The 19,627-nt window shown below is 47.6% G+C and overlaps 1 protein-coding gene across 1 annotated transcript in view; it reads left to right on the top strand.

The window, feature by feature from the left end:
* The window catches only part of ZAP70 (zeta chain of T cell receptor associated protein kinase 70), a 46,806-nt gene extending 27,849 nt beyond the window's left edge, over positions 1–18,957 (top strand). The window contains exons 3-14 of the mRNA XM_072600919.1: positions 6,717–7,141; positions 7,376–7,536; positions 9,316–9,454; positions 9,687–9,774; positions 10,078–10,118; positions 10,422–10,467; positions 11,503–11,701; positions 12,442–12,648; positions 13,701–13,893; positions 14,352–14,492; positions 15,030–15,142; positions 18,357–18,957. Of these exons, the coding sequence (XP_072457020.1) occupies positions 6,740–7,141; positions 7,376–7,536; positions 9,316–9,454; positions 9,687–9,774; positions 10,078–10,118; positions 10,422–10,467; positions 11,503–11,701; positions 12,442–12,648; positions 13,701–13,893; positions 14,352–14,492; positions 15,030–15,142; positions 18,357–18,480 (1,854 nt within the window). The 5' untranslated portion in view covers positions 6,717–6,739 and the 3' untranslated portion in view covers positions 18,481–18,957. The remainder of the gene's footprint in view (positions 1–6,716; positions 7,142–7,375; positions 7,537–9,315; positions 9,455–9,686; positions 9,775–10,077; positions 10,119–10,421; positions 10,468–11,502; positions 11,702–12,441; positions 12,649–13,700; positions 13,894–14,351; positions 14,493–15,029; positions 15,143–18,356) is intronic.
* Positions 18,958–19,627: the final 670 nt, after the last annotated feature.

Here is a 19,627-nt window from a genome sequence, read left to right as displayed (position 1 = left end):
CTCCAGAGTATTAATCCAGAAACACAAACCAAAAAGCCTAGTACAGTCCCTACCTTCAGGGACCTCACATTCTACTGAAGGGATGCATCAGGTACAAGGTTGGGTGACTACAAAGTAGATCCAGGGAAGTACAAAGTCATTTCAACAAGTCAGGGTGGTGGTAGTCATGAAAGGTCCCGTATAGGAGGTGGCACGTGTGTGTTCATAGTCCACAGAACCATTGATTTTTAGAGTTGGAAGAAGCCTCAGAGGCCGTTGAGTTTAGCATCTTTGTTTTCTGTGAAGAAGGCTGGATATTTTTAGAGGCAGAGGAGAGGAAGGAGGAGGAGGACATTCCAGACCTGAGGAATCCTCCTGGGCAAAGGGAGCCAGCAAGGCATGACATGAATGGAGGTGAGACAGGAGGTGAGACAGTTGGCCCGTTTGACTGGGACAGAGAGTCCACAAAGGGCAGTCTATGAAATGATACTGGAAAGGTAGGTGGGATCGTGGAGGGTTTTTATTTTTCTGTTTCCTTAACACATTTTCATAGGTATTTATCATCCCTCCCTTCTACATTCTACCTTCTCCCCATCTCCCCAAAATATAAAAGAAAATGAAGACCCTCCTAATAAACATAGGTAGTCCAGAAAAACAGGTTTCTCCATTGATCTTGTCCAAACCTATGCCTTCCTCTGACTGCTTAATTCCACACCTCTCTGGTGGGTCATGGACTTTATCCTCCCTCCTCTAGAAATCCCATTTTATCACAACATTGACTAGAGTTCGCAAATCTTTCAAAGTTGTTTTCCTTTAGAATATTACATTGTTCTCCTACTTCTATGCACTCCACTCAGCTTTGGTTCCTGGAAGTCTTCTCAGCTCCCTTGAAAACTGTCCATGTCGTCATTTCTGATGGTGTAATGACATTCCATCGCATCCATTAACCATAACTTGTTCTGCCATTCCTCAGTTGATGGGCATCCCCTCGGTTTCCAGTTCTTTGCTTTCACAAAAAGAGCTACTATAAATATGTTTGTACCTATGGGGTCCTTCTTACTTTAACCTCTTTGGACTAAAGGCTAAGTAATGGTATTGCTGTGACAAAGCGTATTCCAGTTGAGTAACTTGGGGAGGGGGTATAGTTTCAGGAAAGTAAGGTTAGCATCAAGCTCCATGTTAGGCAAACTGATATGTTCAAAGGCCCCTTAAGGCCATTTCCACGTTAGAACTGGACATGCCCAGAGAAGCCCAGGTTACATAAGTGGCAATGTGGTATAGTGGGAAGATATTGGACTCCTGACTCCAAGGTGGGGTTCAAACCCCATCTTACACACTTCCTAGCTACAAGACGCTGAGCCAACTACTTAGTGTCTTGATTTTCTCATCTGTAAAGGAAAAGAATTGGATTTTGATTACCTCCAAGGTCCTATGAGCAAGTAAATCAACCACAAGTCTAGAGGTCAGATGCAGGATTAAGATGTGTGTTCTTGATTTTCCTTGGTTTGATGGCTCTCTTCAGTCCCTAAGGATAGGCAAGTTCTCCTATTCCTTCTTCTTCCTGGCTAAGCAAAGTCCATCATTCCTTGACTACCTTCTTTCTCTTGAGTCAGTTTGATTTAAACATCTGCTCATTTCCCAGTCATGGACAACATTCCTATAATCCTCTCCTGGGCTAGTTCCTCCTTTTCTCTTAGTGAGCCTGCCTCAAATCCGAATGGCTCCCACTTGTCTACTCCACTGTGATACTGAATCCCCAAACAAAGGAATTCCTAAGGGTTGGAGGTGATAGTGAGGAAGATAAGGATGGTACTGCCCAACAGGTTGCATGCTTAGGGCTGGTACCTGGGCTTGAACTCCCAAATCCAACAAGTCATAGGTGTTAGATGGAGATCTTGAAAGGGCCTCTGAGGTTATCTAGCCCGTGGCTCCAAGAAGCTGTAGCATGTGCAGTGGCCACACCTTGGTAAAACCATCTTGGCAGACAAGCTAAACCAGGTTGACAGGCCTCAAACTCACTGACGATTTAGGGGGATGTCTACCCCAAGAACATGAGAACTTCCCCTAGGATAATGGGCAGATGAGACAATTGGTTCTAATGACCATAAAGGCAGCTGAAGCAGGCCATGTAGAACCTTAGAGCTTGGTCGGACATTGAAAACACCAAGGTCCTCCACATTCTGGGCCATCACCAGTTGTCTTGATTTTTGACTTGCCATCGTACCTCGATGAAGAGAAAAGGAGGCTGACAACTTAAATCCATTTCCTGCAAGTCAAGACATTATCCTGTAATTGGTCCTCTTCCTAAATGAAGGATGGACAACCACAATAACCCAACTCCCTCCTTTTGTAGAAGAGAGTAGGGCCCAAAGAGGCAAAGTGACTTGTTCCAGGTTACACAGTTATTAAGGTACAGAGGTGATATTGGGATCGAAGTACTCAGACTCCCAACCTAGCGGTGTTCCCAGCTTACTGCATTCCTCCTCAGTCCAAAGCCCTTTATTTGAGAAAAGTGTTGAAGGTAGTCACTCCTAGACTGCTGCTGCCTGGTCTCTGGCCCCCATCGTCCAGTAGCTTTTGGGGCTCAGGGGTGGGGAATATGTGGAGTTGAGTAAGAAGAGGTCCAGCCTTCACAGCCTCTAAGTGTGGGGTTTTAATCTTAGAGTCCTAGACTCCTTGGCAGTCTAGTGGACCCCTTCTCAGCCTTTTTACAAATAAATAAATTTAAATGCACAGAACTATAAAGAAAAGCAATCATGTTGAAATATAGTTATGAAAATATATTTTTTTCCAAGTTCATAGACCCTAGGTTGAGAACTTTTTCAAACAAGTAGTTTATTCAATCAGTTAATATTTTTTGAGTTGCCATATGTATGCAGAGAGAGCAGGCTGGAATGGGGCAAATTAGAGGAGATGAGGATATAGAGGTTAGAAGAAAAAGGGGAGTCATCTAGAGGAGAAAGAGGGATGCATTTGGAATCAGGAGGTCTGGGTTCAAATTTAAACTGTTACATCAGGCAGGTGATGCAATAGGAAAACATATGTTAGTGCTTTCCAAACCCTAAAAGTTCCGGATGCTGCTGCTACTGCTAGTGGTAGTGGTAATGATGGTGATGGTGATGGGCAAGTCAATTTACTTCTCTGAGCCTCAACTTCCTCATCTGTAAAATGGCAATATTATAGAAAGGAAATGTTATGACTGACTGGAGTCAGAAGATTTAGCTCTAAGTCTACGTGGCCTTGCCAAAGCCACCAAACCTCTTAGATCTCTAGAAAACTTTTTTGAATTTAGAGTTGAATTAGAGAGCACCCAATAGAGGGGGTTCCTCACCCCCTTGTGTGCCAGGGACCCCTTGGGCAGTTAGTTTGGCAAAAGCTAGGGGCTCCTCAGAATAATCTTTTTTAAATGAATAAAATGTGTGGGATTTTAAAGGAAACCGATCACAACAACATGAAGATGTGACATTTTTCCCCATCTAAGTTCCTGGATCGCCGAAGGGCCTCTGATCCAATCCACCCCTTTTGTCCTACAAAGGAGCAAACCAAGATCCAGAGAGGACAAGGTATTTGCCCAGCGTTATCCAGGTGGTGAATGAATGAAACCATTTGTTTACTGAGCACTTTCTCTGAATCTTTGGTGGCTAGAAAATCAAATTGTTGATCAGCTTTAGTGCAGAGAATTCTACACTGGGGGCTTCTTACACCAAAGAAATGACAATCTTGAACTTCCATTCACCAAAATTCTTTCATGAGATCACAGGTCTAGGGGGAAAACAATGTGCAAACCTTAAATTAATAATAATAGCTAGGATTTATATAGTGGATTAAGGTTTGCAAAGTACTTTCTAGGTATATCATTTTATCCTCATATCAACTCTAGGATGTAGGTGCTGTTATTACCTCTCCCACCTCCATTTTGCAATAAAGTAACTGAGGCAGGCATAGGCTAAGCAATCAGCCCAGGGTCACACTAACCCAGGATCAGTAAGGGTCTGAGGCAGAATCTGAACTCAGGTCTTTCTGGTCCAAGTCCCATACACTATCCACTGCAGCTAAATTCCACAATTGTATTATTATTATAACACAACCCTGCCCTCAAGGAGCCATTATTCTGAGGACAGTGAGACAGAAACAAATAATTAACCTTGGGAATAGAACTAACTCAGGAATCTGCTAATTCTTCATTTCCACTAGGAAGAATAAAATAGAGATGTTAGCTTGGCACCAAGTGGTGCCCAACCTGGACAGCATGGCATAACGGGGTCTTGGAATCAGGAGATTTGTATTGCAATCCTTTACTAACTGTGTGACTGACCCAGGGCAATATGGTTAGACATTGTAAGCTTTGTTGCTTGGCACACAATAAGCGCTTAATAAATGCTTGTTGTCTGTTGGCCTCAGTTTCCTTTTCTGAAAAATATTACTCATTACTCATTACGCATTACTCATCTTACAGGAAAACCAGTTGTAGGGCTGGTGGAGCCTATTATTATTTTAACCCCCCTGAAGCAGTGGTGTTGGTGGGGGAGGTGTGGGATCATTGGGTTAAGGACATGAATGAAACTAGGCTGGTAATGAAGAGGGGCAGACATGGTGGTGCCAGCTGGTTTGGAGAGTGGATGGGGAAGGCTTTGAGGTTTACCAGCAGATTCTAATCTGCCAGGTCGGGTCTTGGTACATGATTAAGCACGTATAGGCGGTAGGTGATTGCTCATGGGCCTTAGTTGCAGGTAGTGATAAAGGTAGGAATATAATGGAATGGCTGCCTGGAAATGTTGAGAGCCGGATCAGAGAGACGGTTGATGAGATGGGCCCCAATGGGTGAAAAGGGGGAGGCATTTCCAGTGTGGAAAGTCATAGGAGCCAAAGCCCAGAGTTTGGAATAAACATAGTGGAGACAGTACCTGGTACCTAGGAAATGCTTAATCCATGCTGGCTGGCTGTTCAGAGCAGTGGGGATGAAAAGGGAAAGACAGGGTCTTCACTGTGGGGTACTGAATACAGAGGAAGTAGGAGGAGTTTGGATCTGATCTACAGGCTGAATTTTTTTTCCTTAGTCTTCTCTGACCCCCTTCTCCTCAAGAGATCCTTCCAACAAAGCTGCAGAGCTGAAAAGGACCCCAAGGATCATTTAGTTAGTTCTCTCCCGGCCAAGCTCGCAGGGGTAGACACAGACATTAGGGGCCACCAGGGTCAGACTGAGGGATCCCCTTGCCTCTGTCCAGCTCCTCCATGCCCAGGCTGCAGAGACTTCAGCTCCCTTTTACAAATGCCTCCCTGCCTCTCCGGGTCCCTGCGCCTCTCCTCTTCCCATGTGGATCTCCACTCTGTTGCCCTCTTCCCTCCCTTTCCTCCAATCTCCTCCTTTCTCTTTCTCTTCCTCTCTCTCTCTCTCTACCTCCTTCTAACAACCTCCACCTCTGATCTCTTCTGTTACTTTCTCCCTCTGCATCACCCTCCTCCCCTTCCCCATCCTTCTTTCCCTGGCCTCAGGGCACTCCTCCCTCCATATGGGTTCCAGCCCCACTCCCGTCCCTCTAGCTTGGCTGGATTGGAGGCCCCAGCACCTCCTGGGGAAGGGGCTTGACAAGTATCGCTGACAATTTCCTGCCACAATATCCGGCCACCAGTCCTACTGGGGCTGTGGGCCCGCTCCCTTGCTCTCTGCACCCCAGCTCCTCCCTCCTCTTCCGGCCTCCCTCCTCCCCTTCCTCCCACCGCATCCTTTCTCCGTCCTGCCTCCCCCAGCTTCCTCCCCTTAAGCCCCTCCTCTCATTCCTCTCTCATCTTTTCCCCCTCCTCTCTTTCCTCATTCCTGCCATCATCAATGAAATTCTTCAAAAGGCCTTTATTGAGCTCTGGCTGTGTGCTCCCAAGGAGGCCTCAGGGAAACAACCCAGGTGTAATGGAGACATCGCTGGGGCTGATCCCCCCTTTTGCACTCACTTATTGTGTGCCATTGGGCTGTTCCTTGCTGCTTTGGGCTTCAGTTTCATCCTCTGTAAAATGGGGTAACTAATTTCCCCTCTTTACTGGCCATCCTTCCATAATGCTATGGAAGATGTAAAGGTGATTACAAAACAGTACGTGAGTGTGAACTGTGAAAGGGAGCTCAGTGTAGATAGCACATGTCCCTACCACACTTGGAAAATTGTATTTAAGTTTGGGAGCAGTATTTTAAGGAGAACATTTTAATTTTTTTTGCATAAATGGATCAGTTGAAGGAACTGGGGAAGTTTAACTTTCAGAAAAGAAGCCCTGAGGGAGTTGTAGGGGAAAGATGTGATAGCTTTCTTCAAGTATTTGAAATGTTGTCCGGTGGAGGAGCAAGGAGACTGACTGTTTGGCCTAGATTAAGGCAGAATTGGAAGCAATGGATGGAAGGTGGAAGGAATTCAAATTCAGCTCAGTGGACACAGTTTCCCCAAGAATAAATCTAAAAGTGTAAGGACTGCCTGGAGAGGCAAGCATGAAGTTTTTTCCTAGGATGCATTCTTTCTGGGCAGAAGGAGCACGTGGAGATGTTGGACTTTATGGCCTCTGAGGTCCTTCTCTTCCAGCTCTGAAATTCTGCGACTGGAGAAGATTGGGTCAGCCTTGGGGCCTGGTACTGGAATAACTACAGAAAGGGGAACAAAAGGAGCCCAGGGGCGCTGGCCCGCTGGGGATGGACAAGGCTGGGAGGCCGGGATGGGTTCAGAGGCTGACAAAGCTTGCTTGACCTACCCCCGTGCCAGGTGGTGCCCTCAGGGAGTCCACGATGCCAGATGCAGCTGCCCATCTGCCCTTCTTCTACGGGAGCATCTCGAGGGCGGAGGCCGAGGAGCACCTGAAGCTGGCAGGCATGGCGGATGGGCTCTTCCTGCTCCGCCAGTGCCTCCGTAGTCTGGGGGGCTATGTGCTCTCACTGGTATACGACCTGCACATCCATCATTACCCCATCGAGCGTCAGCTGAACGGCACCTATGCCATTGCTGGGGGCAAGCCTCATTGCGGCCCGGCTGAGCTCTGTGAGTTCTACTCCAAGGATGCTGATGGCCTCCCCTGTGCTCTACGCAAGCCTTGTAACAGGCCCAGTGGGATGGAGCCCCAGCCAGGTGTCTTTGACAGTCTTCGGGACAGCATGGTTCGAGACTATGTGCGCCAGACCTGGAAACTAGAGGTGCGACCCAGATAGGGGATCCTCAGGGGTCCCTCAAAAGATTGATCGGGAGGGCCCAGGTAGAGCGGGACAGTGGGGGCCCCTGAGGAAGTCACCTCTCAGCATTGTAGGTTTCTACCTCCATATCTTTTGCACTATCTACCTCACAGGGTTCCTTTGTGAACCTTAAGGCCCTGGAGAAATAGGGGTTGCTATTCATCCTCATGGGGGCACCCTGACCCTATTCTTCCCCAGGGTGATGCCCTTGAGCAGGCCATCATCAGCCAGGCCCCCCAGGTAGAGAAGCTCATTGCCACCACAGCCCATGAGCGGATGCCTTGGTACCACAGCTCCATCTCCAGAGAGGAAGCAGAACGCAAACTCTACTCAGGCTCCCAGCATGATGGCAAGTTCTTGTAAGTGGGGCAGGGGGTGGCAGTGTGTGTATGTGTGTGTGTGTGCAAGTGTAGTTCTATATCTGTGAATGCAGGGTGCTAGTAGGTGATACATGTTAGTGTCTTCATGTGACACTAACTTCATGTGTCTGTTTGAGCACATACATGAGCTTTGTCAATATGGTGAAATCACATTAAAAAGCCTGGTTGACTTTCTGGCTTGAATGTAGAAAGAATTCTGGTGTCCTGGGCACTACTGGGCATATGCTTTGAAAGTTGGAACTGAGAAGTATTGATGGCTAAGTCAATCAATAAGCATTTGTTAAGTGCCTACTGTGTGCTAAGTGCCATATAAGTGCACTGTATGCACATTGTAAGCCACAAACCTCAGGTTACAGCTCTCACCTTTAAGGCTGTCTGGCAGGAGGCCTCATCCTGTTTTCTTTAAGGAAAAATTAAAAAGCTACCATTTAACTGATAAAAAAGATTGGATGATGGTTACACTTATTAAAAATGTTTAAAAATGGCCCTACATTAAATGCTTTGCCATAGGCCCATCTCAGGGCTTTCCTCTGGTTGAGAGTAAGGGGCATTAGCCGATCTTGCCACCCTGCTCCCCCATTCCCGACTCCTCAGTAGCACCCTTAGCCAGAACTCCAGTGAGACCAAAGCCTTTGATACAGCTTTCGGTAAGAATCTTACATTCCATATTAAAAGGACAAGGCCCTCTTACCGCATCAATTCAATGCTAGAAGGACCTAATTGTACCACGCAAGGCAAAATTTTTTATTATAATCTTACTTCAAAATAAACATTTTCATACTATCTCTATTTTTTTGCCTTATTATATTTCAAAAAAGTGTGCAGAATCAATTGACCTGGCTTAGTCTTTCAGGGCATTCTTAAATTCTGGTCCTTCTGACAAAGTTTTACGCTGTGAAGGGCGCTGTTTGCATGTGAGCACCATGTGTCTTTGTTAGTGACCATGAGATATCCAGGTGCGATTGATTATGTGTTTGTGTGTGTTTGTATGTGTTTGCTTGGGAGAGTGTGTCTGGTCCCGTGATGTATGTTTGTGCCCACTTGTGGGCAGGCAGTGAATGACGTTCTTAGAGATGATTGATCTTAGATTGAGCATCGTTTGGGCCATGAGCACATATGAATGATTGCTTCTCCTAAGAGTGTGGGAAGCATATTGGCCTGTGTTTTTCTTTGCCTGGGAGCATGTGATTGCCCATGGCTGGATTTGCCTGTGAGTGGCTTCGCAGTTGTGAGACTCTCTGGAAACTGGGTTCAAATCCTGTCTCTGATGCTTACCTCCTGTGTATCCTTGGGCAAGCCACCTTATCTCCCTAGGCCTCAGTTTCCTCCCTTAGCAAAATAAGGAAATTGAACTTGATGTGGTCCCTGAGGTCACTGAGGGAATGGAGGGGAAGCCTGGTAGGCTTCCTGGCTTCTATCCCTGCCTGCTTCCATCAGCACACAGTAGGTTAGGTGGACTCCTCACAACCCCACTGAGGCACTGGGTACTCACTGGCACTTCCTCTGTGCTCCTGGGAAAAGGACCAAGCACTGACTCTGTCACTTTTTCTTCCTGTGTGAAATTAGGCAAATAGCTTTGCTGAGTCTCAGTTTACCTCAATTGTGAAATGGTGATGGGAGTGAATTAGCTGATCTCTGTGATGCTTCCAGCTTTAGATCTTTGATCCTGGCATAGGCAGGCATGGAGTGCTTTGGGCACATCCTGATAAGCCCAGGGACCTGGAGACTTCTCATTTTCCTTTCCCACCTCCTGCGTAGGCTTAGACCCAGGAAGGAACAAGGCAGCTACGCTTTGTCCCTCATCTATGGCAAAACTGTCTATCACTACCTCATCAACCAGGACAAGTCTGGCAAGTACTGTATTCCTGAGGGCACAAAGTTTGACACCTTGTGGCAGGTAAGCAGCCAAGGTCCCATTCACATTCCACCTTCCTTGTCTTTCTATCCTTCCCAACCAGATTCCTAGCCTCCCATTTATAGCCATTACCAGTTCTCCACTCATTGCCTCTCTCTCCCTTTGAGGACACCCTGAGAAGGGGGCCTGATCCTGCTCCTCTACCAGGGTTGGATGGGACTCTGATGGAGTCCTTCTATTCCTGATGCCTCTACCTTCCTTCTCTCTCTGCCAGCTGGTAGAGTATCTGAAGCTGAAGGCAGATGGGCTTATCTACTGTCTGAAGGAGATTTGTCCTAATGCCAGTGCTTCTACTGCTACTGGTAAGGAAACTTGGGACTGCGGCTGGAGCTAGGATTGAGATGGGACCTCAGAGCTGGTCTTGACTTTGGAAGTGGGTTGGGGGCTCAGGGCTGGTCCTGACCCTGGAGCTGGGTTGGGTCTGCAGCCATGATGGGGCTCAGGGCTCAGGCTGGAGCTTGGGTTGGCATGGGGCCTTAGCACTAGGGCAGTAGGGTCTAACACCATAAGGAGCTCAGGGCTGGATCAGAGGAGGCAGGACAGCTCTTTAGTCTCTCCAATGCATCTTATTGACCTTCTTTTCCCCAACCCAATTCTCTTTCCAGTGACTGCTGCTCCCACACTCCCTGTCCATCCCTCCATGCCTGTGAGTTTGGCCCCTGGGATTGGGGAGGCAGGGATTTGGTTTGTGGGAGGCATTAGGAGTGGGTGTCCCGAGAACAGGAGTGAGAGCTCCAGCCTGTCCACCTAGGGTCTTGCTGCTCCAGGGCCTTGGGTCCTTTAGGAGGAGGCAGAGGGAGCTGGGATGGGTAGATGGGTGGGACTAGGGAAGGGCAGTCACAGGTAGAATGCTGGGTTCAAGCATCCCAAGAAGGATGGGGGTATGGGCAGGAAGCCACTTGTTGGTTGACACCCCTGGGTGACTGATCCCATGTACTCTGGTCCCCAGAGAAGGAATGACACCCTCAACTCTGATGGATACACCCCTGAGCCAGGTGAGTTTTGGGCCAGAGAAGAGTAAGGGATCCATACTGTCTGTGTACTCCCTGGAGGAGAGCTTTGGGGAACTGTCTTCCAAAAGCTGAAGGGCTGCCCTCAGGGGCAGAGGCTAGATTTGTTCTGGTGGGCATGGGTTGGGGATGGAATGGGGAAGATGTTGCCGAGTCAGGTTTAGGTTCCATAGATGGAAAAGTATCCTAACCATCATTTCCAAAGTGGAATAGGTGGTCATGGAAGGTAGTGAGTTCTTGATCCCTAGAGGTCTTTGAGTAAAGACTGGTTGACCCCTTTTGATGGATATTGTGGGTGGGGGTGAGCATGTGGAATTCCTGCTTAAGTTCAGGTTCAGTTAGATCAGGGATTCATTAACTTCTTTATATTCTAGATCACGGGTGGGGACTCTGTGGCCTTGAGGTTACATGTGGTCCTCTAAGTCCTCAAGTGTGGACCTTTGACTGAATCCAAACTTCACAGAACAAATCCCCTTAATAAAAGGATTTATTCAGTAAAACATGGACTGTTTCACTGAACAACAGACCATACCCAAGGACCCAGAAGGTCACAGGTTCCCCACCCCTGTATCTGGACCCCGAGGCCATCAGTCTGGTGAAGCCAATGGACCTCTCAGAATTATGTTTTTAAGTACATAAAAAATATGTAAAATGAAAAGGAAACCAATTCTATTGAAATAGATTCATCAAAATATTGATAAAGCAAATTTACAGAGCCCCAGTTAAGAACCCCTGCCCTAGAGCCCTTGGAGATCCCCTCTGGATTGGAAAGCTTCTGGTCTGGCAGAGGTCTTGGAACACTTTAGTTCCAAGGGAGTAGTAGGGAGGTGGGAACCCAAGGCAGGGGAAAGACTTCCCCTGGAGGGGGTGGAGGCATAACTCTGGGCTTCCCAGTGACATGTCAGACATAGATGCTAAACCCATGCATGTCACAGCAACACTGGTCCAGGGGGTGGTGAGGGGGTGTGGTGCCTTGGGTACTGAGTAGCGCCCCACCCCTTCCCCCTCTTCTGTTGACAGCATGTTTAAACAAGAGTCAAGGTGAGAAGTCTCGGGTCCTGCCCATGGACACCAGTGTGTATGAGAGCCCCTACAGTGATCCCGAAGAGCTCAAGGACAAGAAACTCTTCCTCAAGAGAGAGAATCTGATGATCGATGAGGTGGAGCTGGGCTCAGGCAACTTTGGCTGTGTCCGCAAGGGGGTCTACAAGATGAGGAAGTAAGAGGAGGCTGGGGTTATTGGATCCTAAGGTTATAAACTGAGAGTTGGAAGGGACCTCAGAGGCTGGCTGATAGACTTGCCTTCTCTCATGCTACTGTTTCTTAGGAAACTGAGGCCCAACAAGCTAAAATGACTTGTTCAAGATCACACTGGCAATAAACAGCAAAGGTGGGGTTTGAACCTAGATCTGCTGATGCCAGAGCTGGTGCTCCTTAGCGGCAGTTAGGTGGCACCATAGTGCCCAGAGCGCTGGACCTGGAGTCAGGAAGACTCATCTTCATGAATTCAAATCTGACCTTAGTAGCTATGAGACCTCGGACAAGTCACTTAACTACTCTCTGCCTCAGTTTCCTCAACTCTAAAATGGGGATTATTATTATAGCATCAATATGATAGGGTTGTGAGGATAAAATGAGATATTTGTGAAGCATGTAGCACCATGCCTGGTACACAGCTTCCTTCCTTTCCTTTCTTCCATTACACCATGCTGAGTCATAGAACCTGCGATGAGTGTGAAGGACCTGGAGTCTGCTGGTTCTGCCACTGATTTTTGTGACCTTGGGAAAATCTCTCCCCCTCCCCTGGGTCTCAGTTTCTCTCTTTGTACAATGACTAAAATCTGTTCTGTTTGAGGGCCCCAGAGTCGGAGGAGGCTGGATGGGGAGGTGGGGTCTGATGGGAAGTCAGAGAAGGGACAGGATCCAAGAGGGACCTGAGCCTGCATGCATCCTGGGCAGGAAGCAGATTGATGTGGCCATCAAGGTGCTTAAGAGTACCAATGAGAAGGCTGAGAAGGACGAGATGATGAAGGAGGCCCAGATCATGCACCTGCTGGACAACCCCTACATCGTGCGGATCATCGGCGTGTGCAAGGCTGAGGCCCTCATGCTCGTCATGGAGATGGCCATCGCGGGGCCTCTGCACAAGTTTCTGGCCGCCAAGAAGTAAGCAGGGAGGGGTGAGGGGGGCTGAGAGTGTGTCTATGTACATGCATGCACACACATGCACATACATACAAACACCCCCCTCTCATGGAGATGCATTCTGGGGCACACACTCATAATAAATGACTCCTGTTTTTCATAGCAGAGCCCTTTCCGCACAACCTGTCCTATGGAGTAACTAGACCAAGTCCAATTGTTCCCATTTAGCAGAAGAGGAAACTGAGAAGGGAAGGACTTGCCCAGGGTCACACAGAACTTAGAAAGGATCTGAATCCAGGCATTCCATCCACTACAAAACACTGCCTCTCCTCCTCATGCACACATTCCTCTGTGTGTATGTCTGTATAGACACATACATATATGTGTACACACACACATACCGACAGGCAGATGCACACAATACATATATACAAACATGCACCCATACATATACATATACGTATATATGTGTGTATATAATATATGCATGTGTGTGTATGTTTGTAGACAGTTCTGCCTTGGGTGTAGCAGGTCTACTAAATATTAGCTGAAACAAATTGAATGAGAACCTAGGTACACCAACACGCACGTACACCTGTATTTGTTTGATTATACACACATGTGTACATCTGGGCAGGCAGAGACTTGCACGTATATGTCTGTGCACACACCCCTTCCCTGATTTGTACCGTATACACGTCCTCCTCTCACCCTCCACCCAGTGGCCTGATGTAACCAAGTCTCTGATTGGTCACACAGTTTTGGGGGGTGGCTCAGTGAGAGGTCAGACGCTAGGCCTCATGGAATGGGTGTGAAGTCCATCCTCACAGTGGACACTTTCTTATTGGCCTCATCCCTTTAGAGATGGCCAGCACCTTTTATTCCGTCTCTTAACCTGATAACTTGCCCCACATATCAACCTCCATTAACCGCTAGACTGTAGCCTTTCTGCTCTGGCTCAGAGGCTGAGCCAGGAGAAAGAAGCGCTAGGTGGAAGGGGGACTTGAGGTCCTGGGCTGTGACTCTGCCTGTGTCTCCACAACCCCATCCCTGCCCCAACTCTTGTCCTCTAGGGAGGAGGTCCCTGTCAGCAATGTCGTGGAGCTGCTGCACCAGGTGGCCATGGGAATGAAATACCTAGAAGAAAAAAATTTTGTGCACCGTGACCTGGCTGCCCGAAATGTTCTTCTGGTCAACCAGCACTATGCCAAGATTAGTGACTTTGGTTTATCCAAGGCACTGGGGGCTGATGACAGCTACTACACCGTGAGATTTTCCAGGGACGGAGGGTGGGGAGTGAAGGGGGGAGCTGTGGAAGGCACAGAGGGGAATAGGCTGGCTAGAACCAGGAGACACCCAGAGCAAGAGGCCTGGGGGAGTAGGAACTGAGCAAAAACTAGGGGGAGGCCCTGGAAAGAGCCCTGAGTGAAAGAGGAGGAGCTGGGAGAAGGTCAGGACAGAAAGCCTGTGGGGGGGTGGTGGTAAATAGGTGCTGGGGGGAGGTCTAGGGAAAAAAAAGCCTTGGGGGGGGGCAAGGAAGTACCTTAGAGGAGATCCAGGGGAGTGGGCCCTCCAGGAAGGCTAGAGGTCCCTGCTAGCATCTCAAAGAACTCCTGATCTGGAGACTGGCCAGTGGAAGGCCAAATTCAGGGACTGGAGATGTCCCCCTTGCCCCAGGGTAGGCACAAAGGGAGCACTCCACCATAGCATTCTCTGGGTTCTAGGCCCGCTCTGCAGGGAAGTGGCCACTCAAATGGTATGCTCCAGAGTGCATCAACTACCGGAAATTCTCCAGCCGAAGCGACGTGTGGAGCTATGGAGTCACCATGTGGGAAGCTTTCACCTATGGCCAGAAGCCTTATAAGGTAAGGCCAGGGCAGGAGACTCAGGGGGGGTGGAGGGAGGAGTCAGAGGAGATTTGGCAAGTGAGGCCAGGAGAAAGAGCATTGCATTTGCAGTAGGACCTAGATTTCAGTGTAGGCCCTGCCCCTTCGTGTCTCTGTGACCTTGTCACTTTACCTCCCTGGGTCTCGGTTTCCTCATCCATAAAATGGGGTGAGGGCTAGACCAAATGGCCACTGAAGTTCCTTCTAACTCTAAATTTATGACCCTATATATCTTCTCTCTGTTCTTCAGTTTGCTTCTCTATATGTTGAAGGGGTTGTTTAGATAATGCTAAATCTGTGATCCTATGGAGCACTGGTATTGGGAAGGGGATGGTCAGCGGAGGCACAGAGCAGTCGGGGAACTGTGGTTGGGGTAGGAAATAGTGATGAAAGGGAGAGAAGAAATAATGAGGGAGCTAAGGGGAGTGAGAGAGAAGGAAGCTCTCATCCCCATCCAATCCCACCCCTAAAACCTCCTCTTCCACTTCATTCTTGGCTTCCTTTGCCTGGGAGCAGAAAATGAAAGGCCCTGAGGTCATCAAATTCATTGAAGAGGGTAAGCGGATGGATCGCCCTCCTGAGTGCCCACCAGACATGTACACGCTCATGAAAGACTGCTGGATATACAAGTAAGTGCCCACCTAGCTGCCCCTGCTCATTCTCAGCCCTTCTCTGACCAACAGGCAGTCAACCAGGATTTATCAATTGCTTGCTATGTGCTGGGGATACAGAGAAAGGTGCTGGATGGATAGGAAGGGTTGCGAAGGATTTTAAAAGAGGATTTTATATTTGATTCTGGAGGTAGTAGGGAGCCCCAGGAGGATATTGAGTGGGTGTGGGGAGAGAGAAGTGATGACATGGTCAGACCTTTAATTGAGGGAAACCATTTAGGCAGTTAAGTTAAAGATGCACTGGAGAGGGGAGAGACTTAAGACAGGGCGTGCTCTGATGAGGGATTACACTAGGGTAGTGGTTGGAAAATAGGAGAGAAATATTCTAAAGGAAGAAATACCAGATTGTGACAACCAATTGTATATGTGGGGCAAGTGCAAATGAGCGATTGAGGATGCCACTGAGTTTGGGAGCCTGGGTGACTGGAGGGACAGTGGTACCTTCAATAACAATAGCGAAGATGGGGAGAGGAGAGGGTTTAGGGAGCAAGGTAATGGGTTTTGTTTTGGATATGCTGAGTCTGAGATTCACAGAAGGTAGTTGGTAATACAGGATTGGAGTTTAGAAGAGAGGTTAGGGCTGGATGTTATGAATTGTGCTGAAGGATGATAACTGAACCCATGGGAGCTGATAAGATCACCAATTTAGCTCCATCAGGGCAGGAGCAGTATTTTTGCTAGGTGGCCCACTGGAGAGAGAGTTGGAGATTTAGTCAGGAAGATCAGAGTTCATATCCTGCCTCAGACATTTATTAGCTGCGTGATCCTAAATAAGTCCCTTAACCTCTATCTACCTCAGTTCCCTCATCTACAAAACCGAGATAATAATAGCACCTTCCTCTCAGGGTCATCATGAGGATCAAAGGAGTTAGTGTTTGTAAAGTGCTTTGTAAGCTTTGAATCACTATATTAATGCGAACTTTTATTAATATCATAGTATAGAGGGAGAGGAGAAGGCCCAGGATGGAGCCTTAGGGGACACTGACATTTAGTGGGCATGACTTGGAGACTGAGAAATAGCAGTCAGACAGATAGAAGGAGAAGCCAGAGAGAGCAGTGTCAGGAAAACTTGAGGTGAGGATGTCTAGGAGAAAAGAGGAGTTGATAGTGGCAAAGCCTGCAGAAAAGTCAAGAAAGATAAGGATTTTTTGGTAACAGGGAGGGGAGCAGTGAGGAGTGAGGCAACCTGTGTGCTGGGGGTATGGGGTGGGAGTCTTGGGGATCAAGCAGTTTTGGTGGGAGAATGGATGAATGAGTGAAAAAGCATTTGTAAAGTAGTTGGACAAAGCAAACATTGAGTTAAATCATAAGGATACATCTAGGATTAGAAGCTCTTAAGGAAATCAGAATTTTGAGGGAAAGAATGTTCAGCTACAGGGCAGATGAAAAGGCCCAGGGGTCCTAAGAGGATAGCTACAGGGGGTGGTGATGAGGTCTGGGAGGCCTTACTATGCATCAGGGTATCTTCCCCTTGAGAGTGTCCCACTAACATTGGAAAGTGATGTATGCTCTGATGGGTCACAGAAGAGAGGAGATTCTGGGGTTTCCTCAAAGGAGTAGGAATGGGGGTTCAGTGTCTGGTCAGGAAGGGAAAAAGGGAAGAGAGCCTTGATAAGAAGGTTGGGTATTAGTTAGTTGGGGTTTGGAGAAGGGGGCAATTAGATCTCCCTGGGCTCCAGTTCTGGGGAATGGCATCCCCAAGATTCCCTAAGAGGGTCTAGGAGGGTCTGCTGGCATGGGGAGGGGCAGGCTGGGTTAAGATAGGAATAAGGAAACAGCAGTGCATTCCAACACTCAACAGCCCAGCACCATGGTCTAACATACTACTACTCAATACTCTGAAACCTCAAAACTTGTCACCACCACCAATATAACACCTCCATATCTGATGCAAAGTAATTGATAATTTATTTCATAATTATTAATACTGTAACTCACTTATAGCATACTTTAAGGTTTGCAGAACTCATTGCATAAATTTCTCATTAGATTCTGAAACTTACCTGACAGACCAAACCTGAGAATCAGCGTGGTCTGGTGGTAAGAGTCCTGGCTCAAGCAGCAGACAATCCCAGTTCTCTTTCCATATCTTCTGTGTGACAGTAGGGATAATCCCTTAACTTCTCCGTGTGTCTCTTTCCTCTCTTAGTTCCAGAAGTCCTTTCCAGCTCTGAATCCTATGATTTAGGTTCATAAGGTTCTAGGTTTTAGGTGCACTCTGCCACTTACTGGGCAAGTCACTTGACTCTGTGAACCTCAGTCTCCCCATTGTAAGATGATGAGCATTGCCTGGCTCATTAGGGCATTTCTGGGCACTACAGATATGTGAGTGACAATTGTTTTGAATGATGGATGGCATCCTCATTCTTTAGAAAATTCTTTCCCCAAGGCATTGCCAGAGGTAACTAGGGGAAAGGAGAGGTATTTTGGTGGAGGGTTGTTAAGTAATTATACACCCTCAGCATTGGAAGGAATTCTGGAAGGAAAGCAATGTTGTACAGTGGAACAGGAGGCTATATTTGGAGTCCCCAGCTGTGCCACTAGCTGTGTGACCTTGGGCAAGTCACTTTTAATTAGTCTGATTTCCTTGTCTATAAAATGAGGGAGGAAAGAGCAGAGTTGGAGGGGCTTTTGACCTCTTAACCTGTGATTCTAAAAAATGTTTGAAACATGCTGCTCTGCATTATGGGCACCCAACAAGTGGTCATGCCATAGGTACTACTAAAACTCTGTGGCCTGGGACCCTTTGGCCATCAATCTGCTGAAGTCTGTCTATGGATCCCTGCTTGGTCACTGAGTTAAACACATAAAGCAAAATACACAGGATTTCAAAGGAAACCAGTTCTAATGGAAGCCAGTTGTCAACTTATTAACCAAAACTGTGTCTACAGACTGGAGTGACCACCTGAAGTGATCCCAAAGGGGAGTCTGTGATCTCCTGAGGCAACTCATCCCAATTTGGGGACAGCTTTATTATTGAGGAGTTTTTCCTTATGTTGATCCAGCAAAACACCTCTCTGCTGATTCTAATTCATTTCTCTGGGGCCAAGATGGATGTCTGAAGGACATGATAGACAAGAGTCCCTAGGGTGCAAGCCTGTGGGATGGAGGTGGAAGAGGAAAAGGGACATCCCAGGAACTGATTTAATGTTTGTGTCGCTACTGCTTACAGGTGGGAAGATCGTCCAAACTTCTCAGATGTGGAACAGCGCATTAGAACCTACTATTACAGCCTGGCCAGTAAGGCGGAAGAGGTCTTAGATGCCCCTCAAGCAGAGGGGGCTACTAGTGCCTGAGGATCATCTCCCTTTCTCTGGATCTTCCCAATTCTTCCCAAAACCTGGCCTTGCTCTTTGCTTTTTCCCAGAGAGGCTTGTCCCCCTGCCTCTCCCATGCCAGCAAGACCACTCCCTCCCCCTTCCCTAGATGCCTGAAACTCCTTCCCATTTGTATCTGCTTCCTCCCAGCAGAGGACTGAAAACTCCAGACTTTGAGGTGAATGTTCTGCAGGAAAGTTAGGCCCCTTTCTGCATCCTTTTCCTGGATACTCAGGGCTTGGAGATCTTGGAAGGCGCAACTGGCTGTATCCTTCTGCCTTCTTCTTTGATGGACTTGGTCCTCACCTCTGGGCTCCTCCCTACTGGGGTTGAATGGGATCTGGTGGGGATGGGGTGGGGTGGTCTGTGGAGGGCCAGTCAAACCCCGGTTGATGGTCCAAAGAAAACCAGGCAGAAGCTTCACATTAGTGAAATAAACTCAGCTATTTCTCTGTCCGCTGTTTTGAATTCCTCTGGGACCCTGGGACTGGTTGAGGTTGGGGACTTGAGTGGAAGAAGGTAAAGAATTCTTTGTGTGTACTGCAAGGGGTCTGGAACTTCAAGGAGAGAAGCATGTGTTGGGGAGATTTGGCATTAATTGATGGTGGTATCAGTCCTTGGACAGATGTGGATATATATGGATCTCTGGTCACTAGAATTAATATTGATGAAGATGATGGCCAATGTTTATCACTGGAGTGTAGGTCATTAGAGTCATCAGTTAGTGGAGTAATCCATCAGCATAATGAATGCTAGGCATTTAAGTCATTAAGTGAATCGGTGTAAGAAGTGGCAATCACTGGAGTTGTTCATTGAGTACGATGATTATTTGGAATCTGATAGTGAGGGAATGAGCCACTCGGGGGCCATGGCTACCACCTTCTGAGGACTTGGGGTGACTCAATGAGCTACAGTCTTAGGGACACCTCTCTTCTTCCTACCCCCTTTTCCCTTAGAAAGTTACTGAAACCAACACTTAAGTTAGTCACCACTAGGACAGTCAAGTTCTTTGCTGCTGTGATAGATATGACTCAGTACAACTTAGTAGCATTTCTCAGAAGTCCTTGGCCTAGACTATGATTTCCCAGGATTTTCTTTCCTACAAGGCTGGGGATTGGAACAATGG

This window comes from Notamacropus eugenii, chromosome 4 (genome assembly GCF_028372415.1).
Source record: "Notamacropus eugenii isolate mMacEug1 chromosome 4, mMacEug1.pri_v2, whole genome shotgun sequence".
NCBI classification, from domain to species: Eukaryota; Metazoa; Chordata; class Mammalia; order Diprotodontia; family Macropodidae; genus Notamacropus; species Notamacropus eugenii.
Note: the sequence above shows the minus strand (reverse complement) of the source record. Positions and strands in the feature narration are given on the sequence as shown.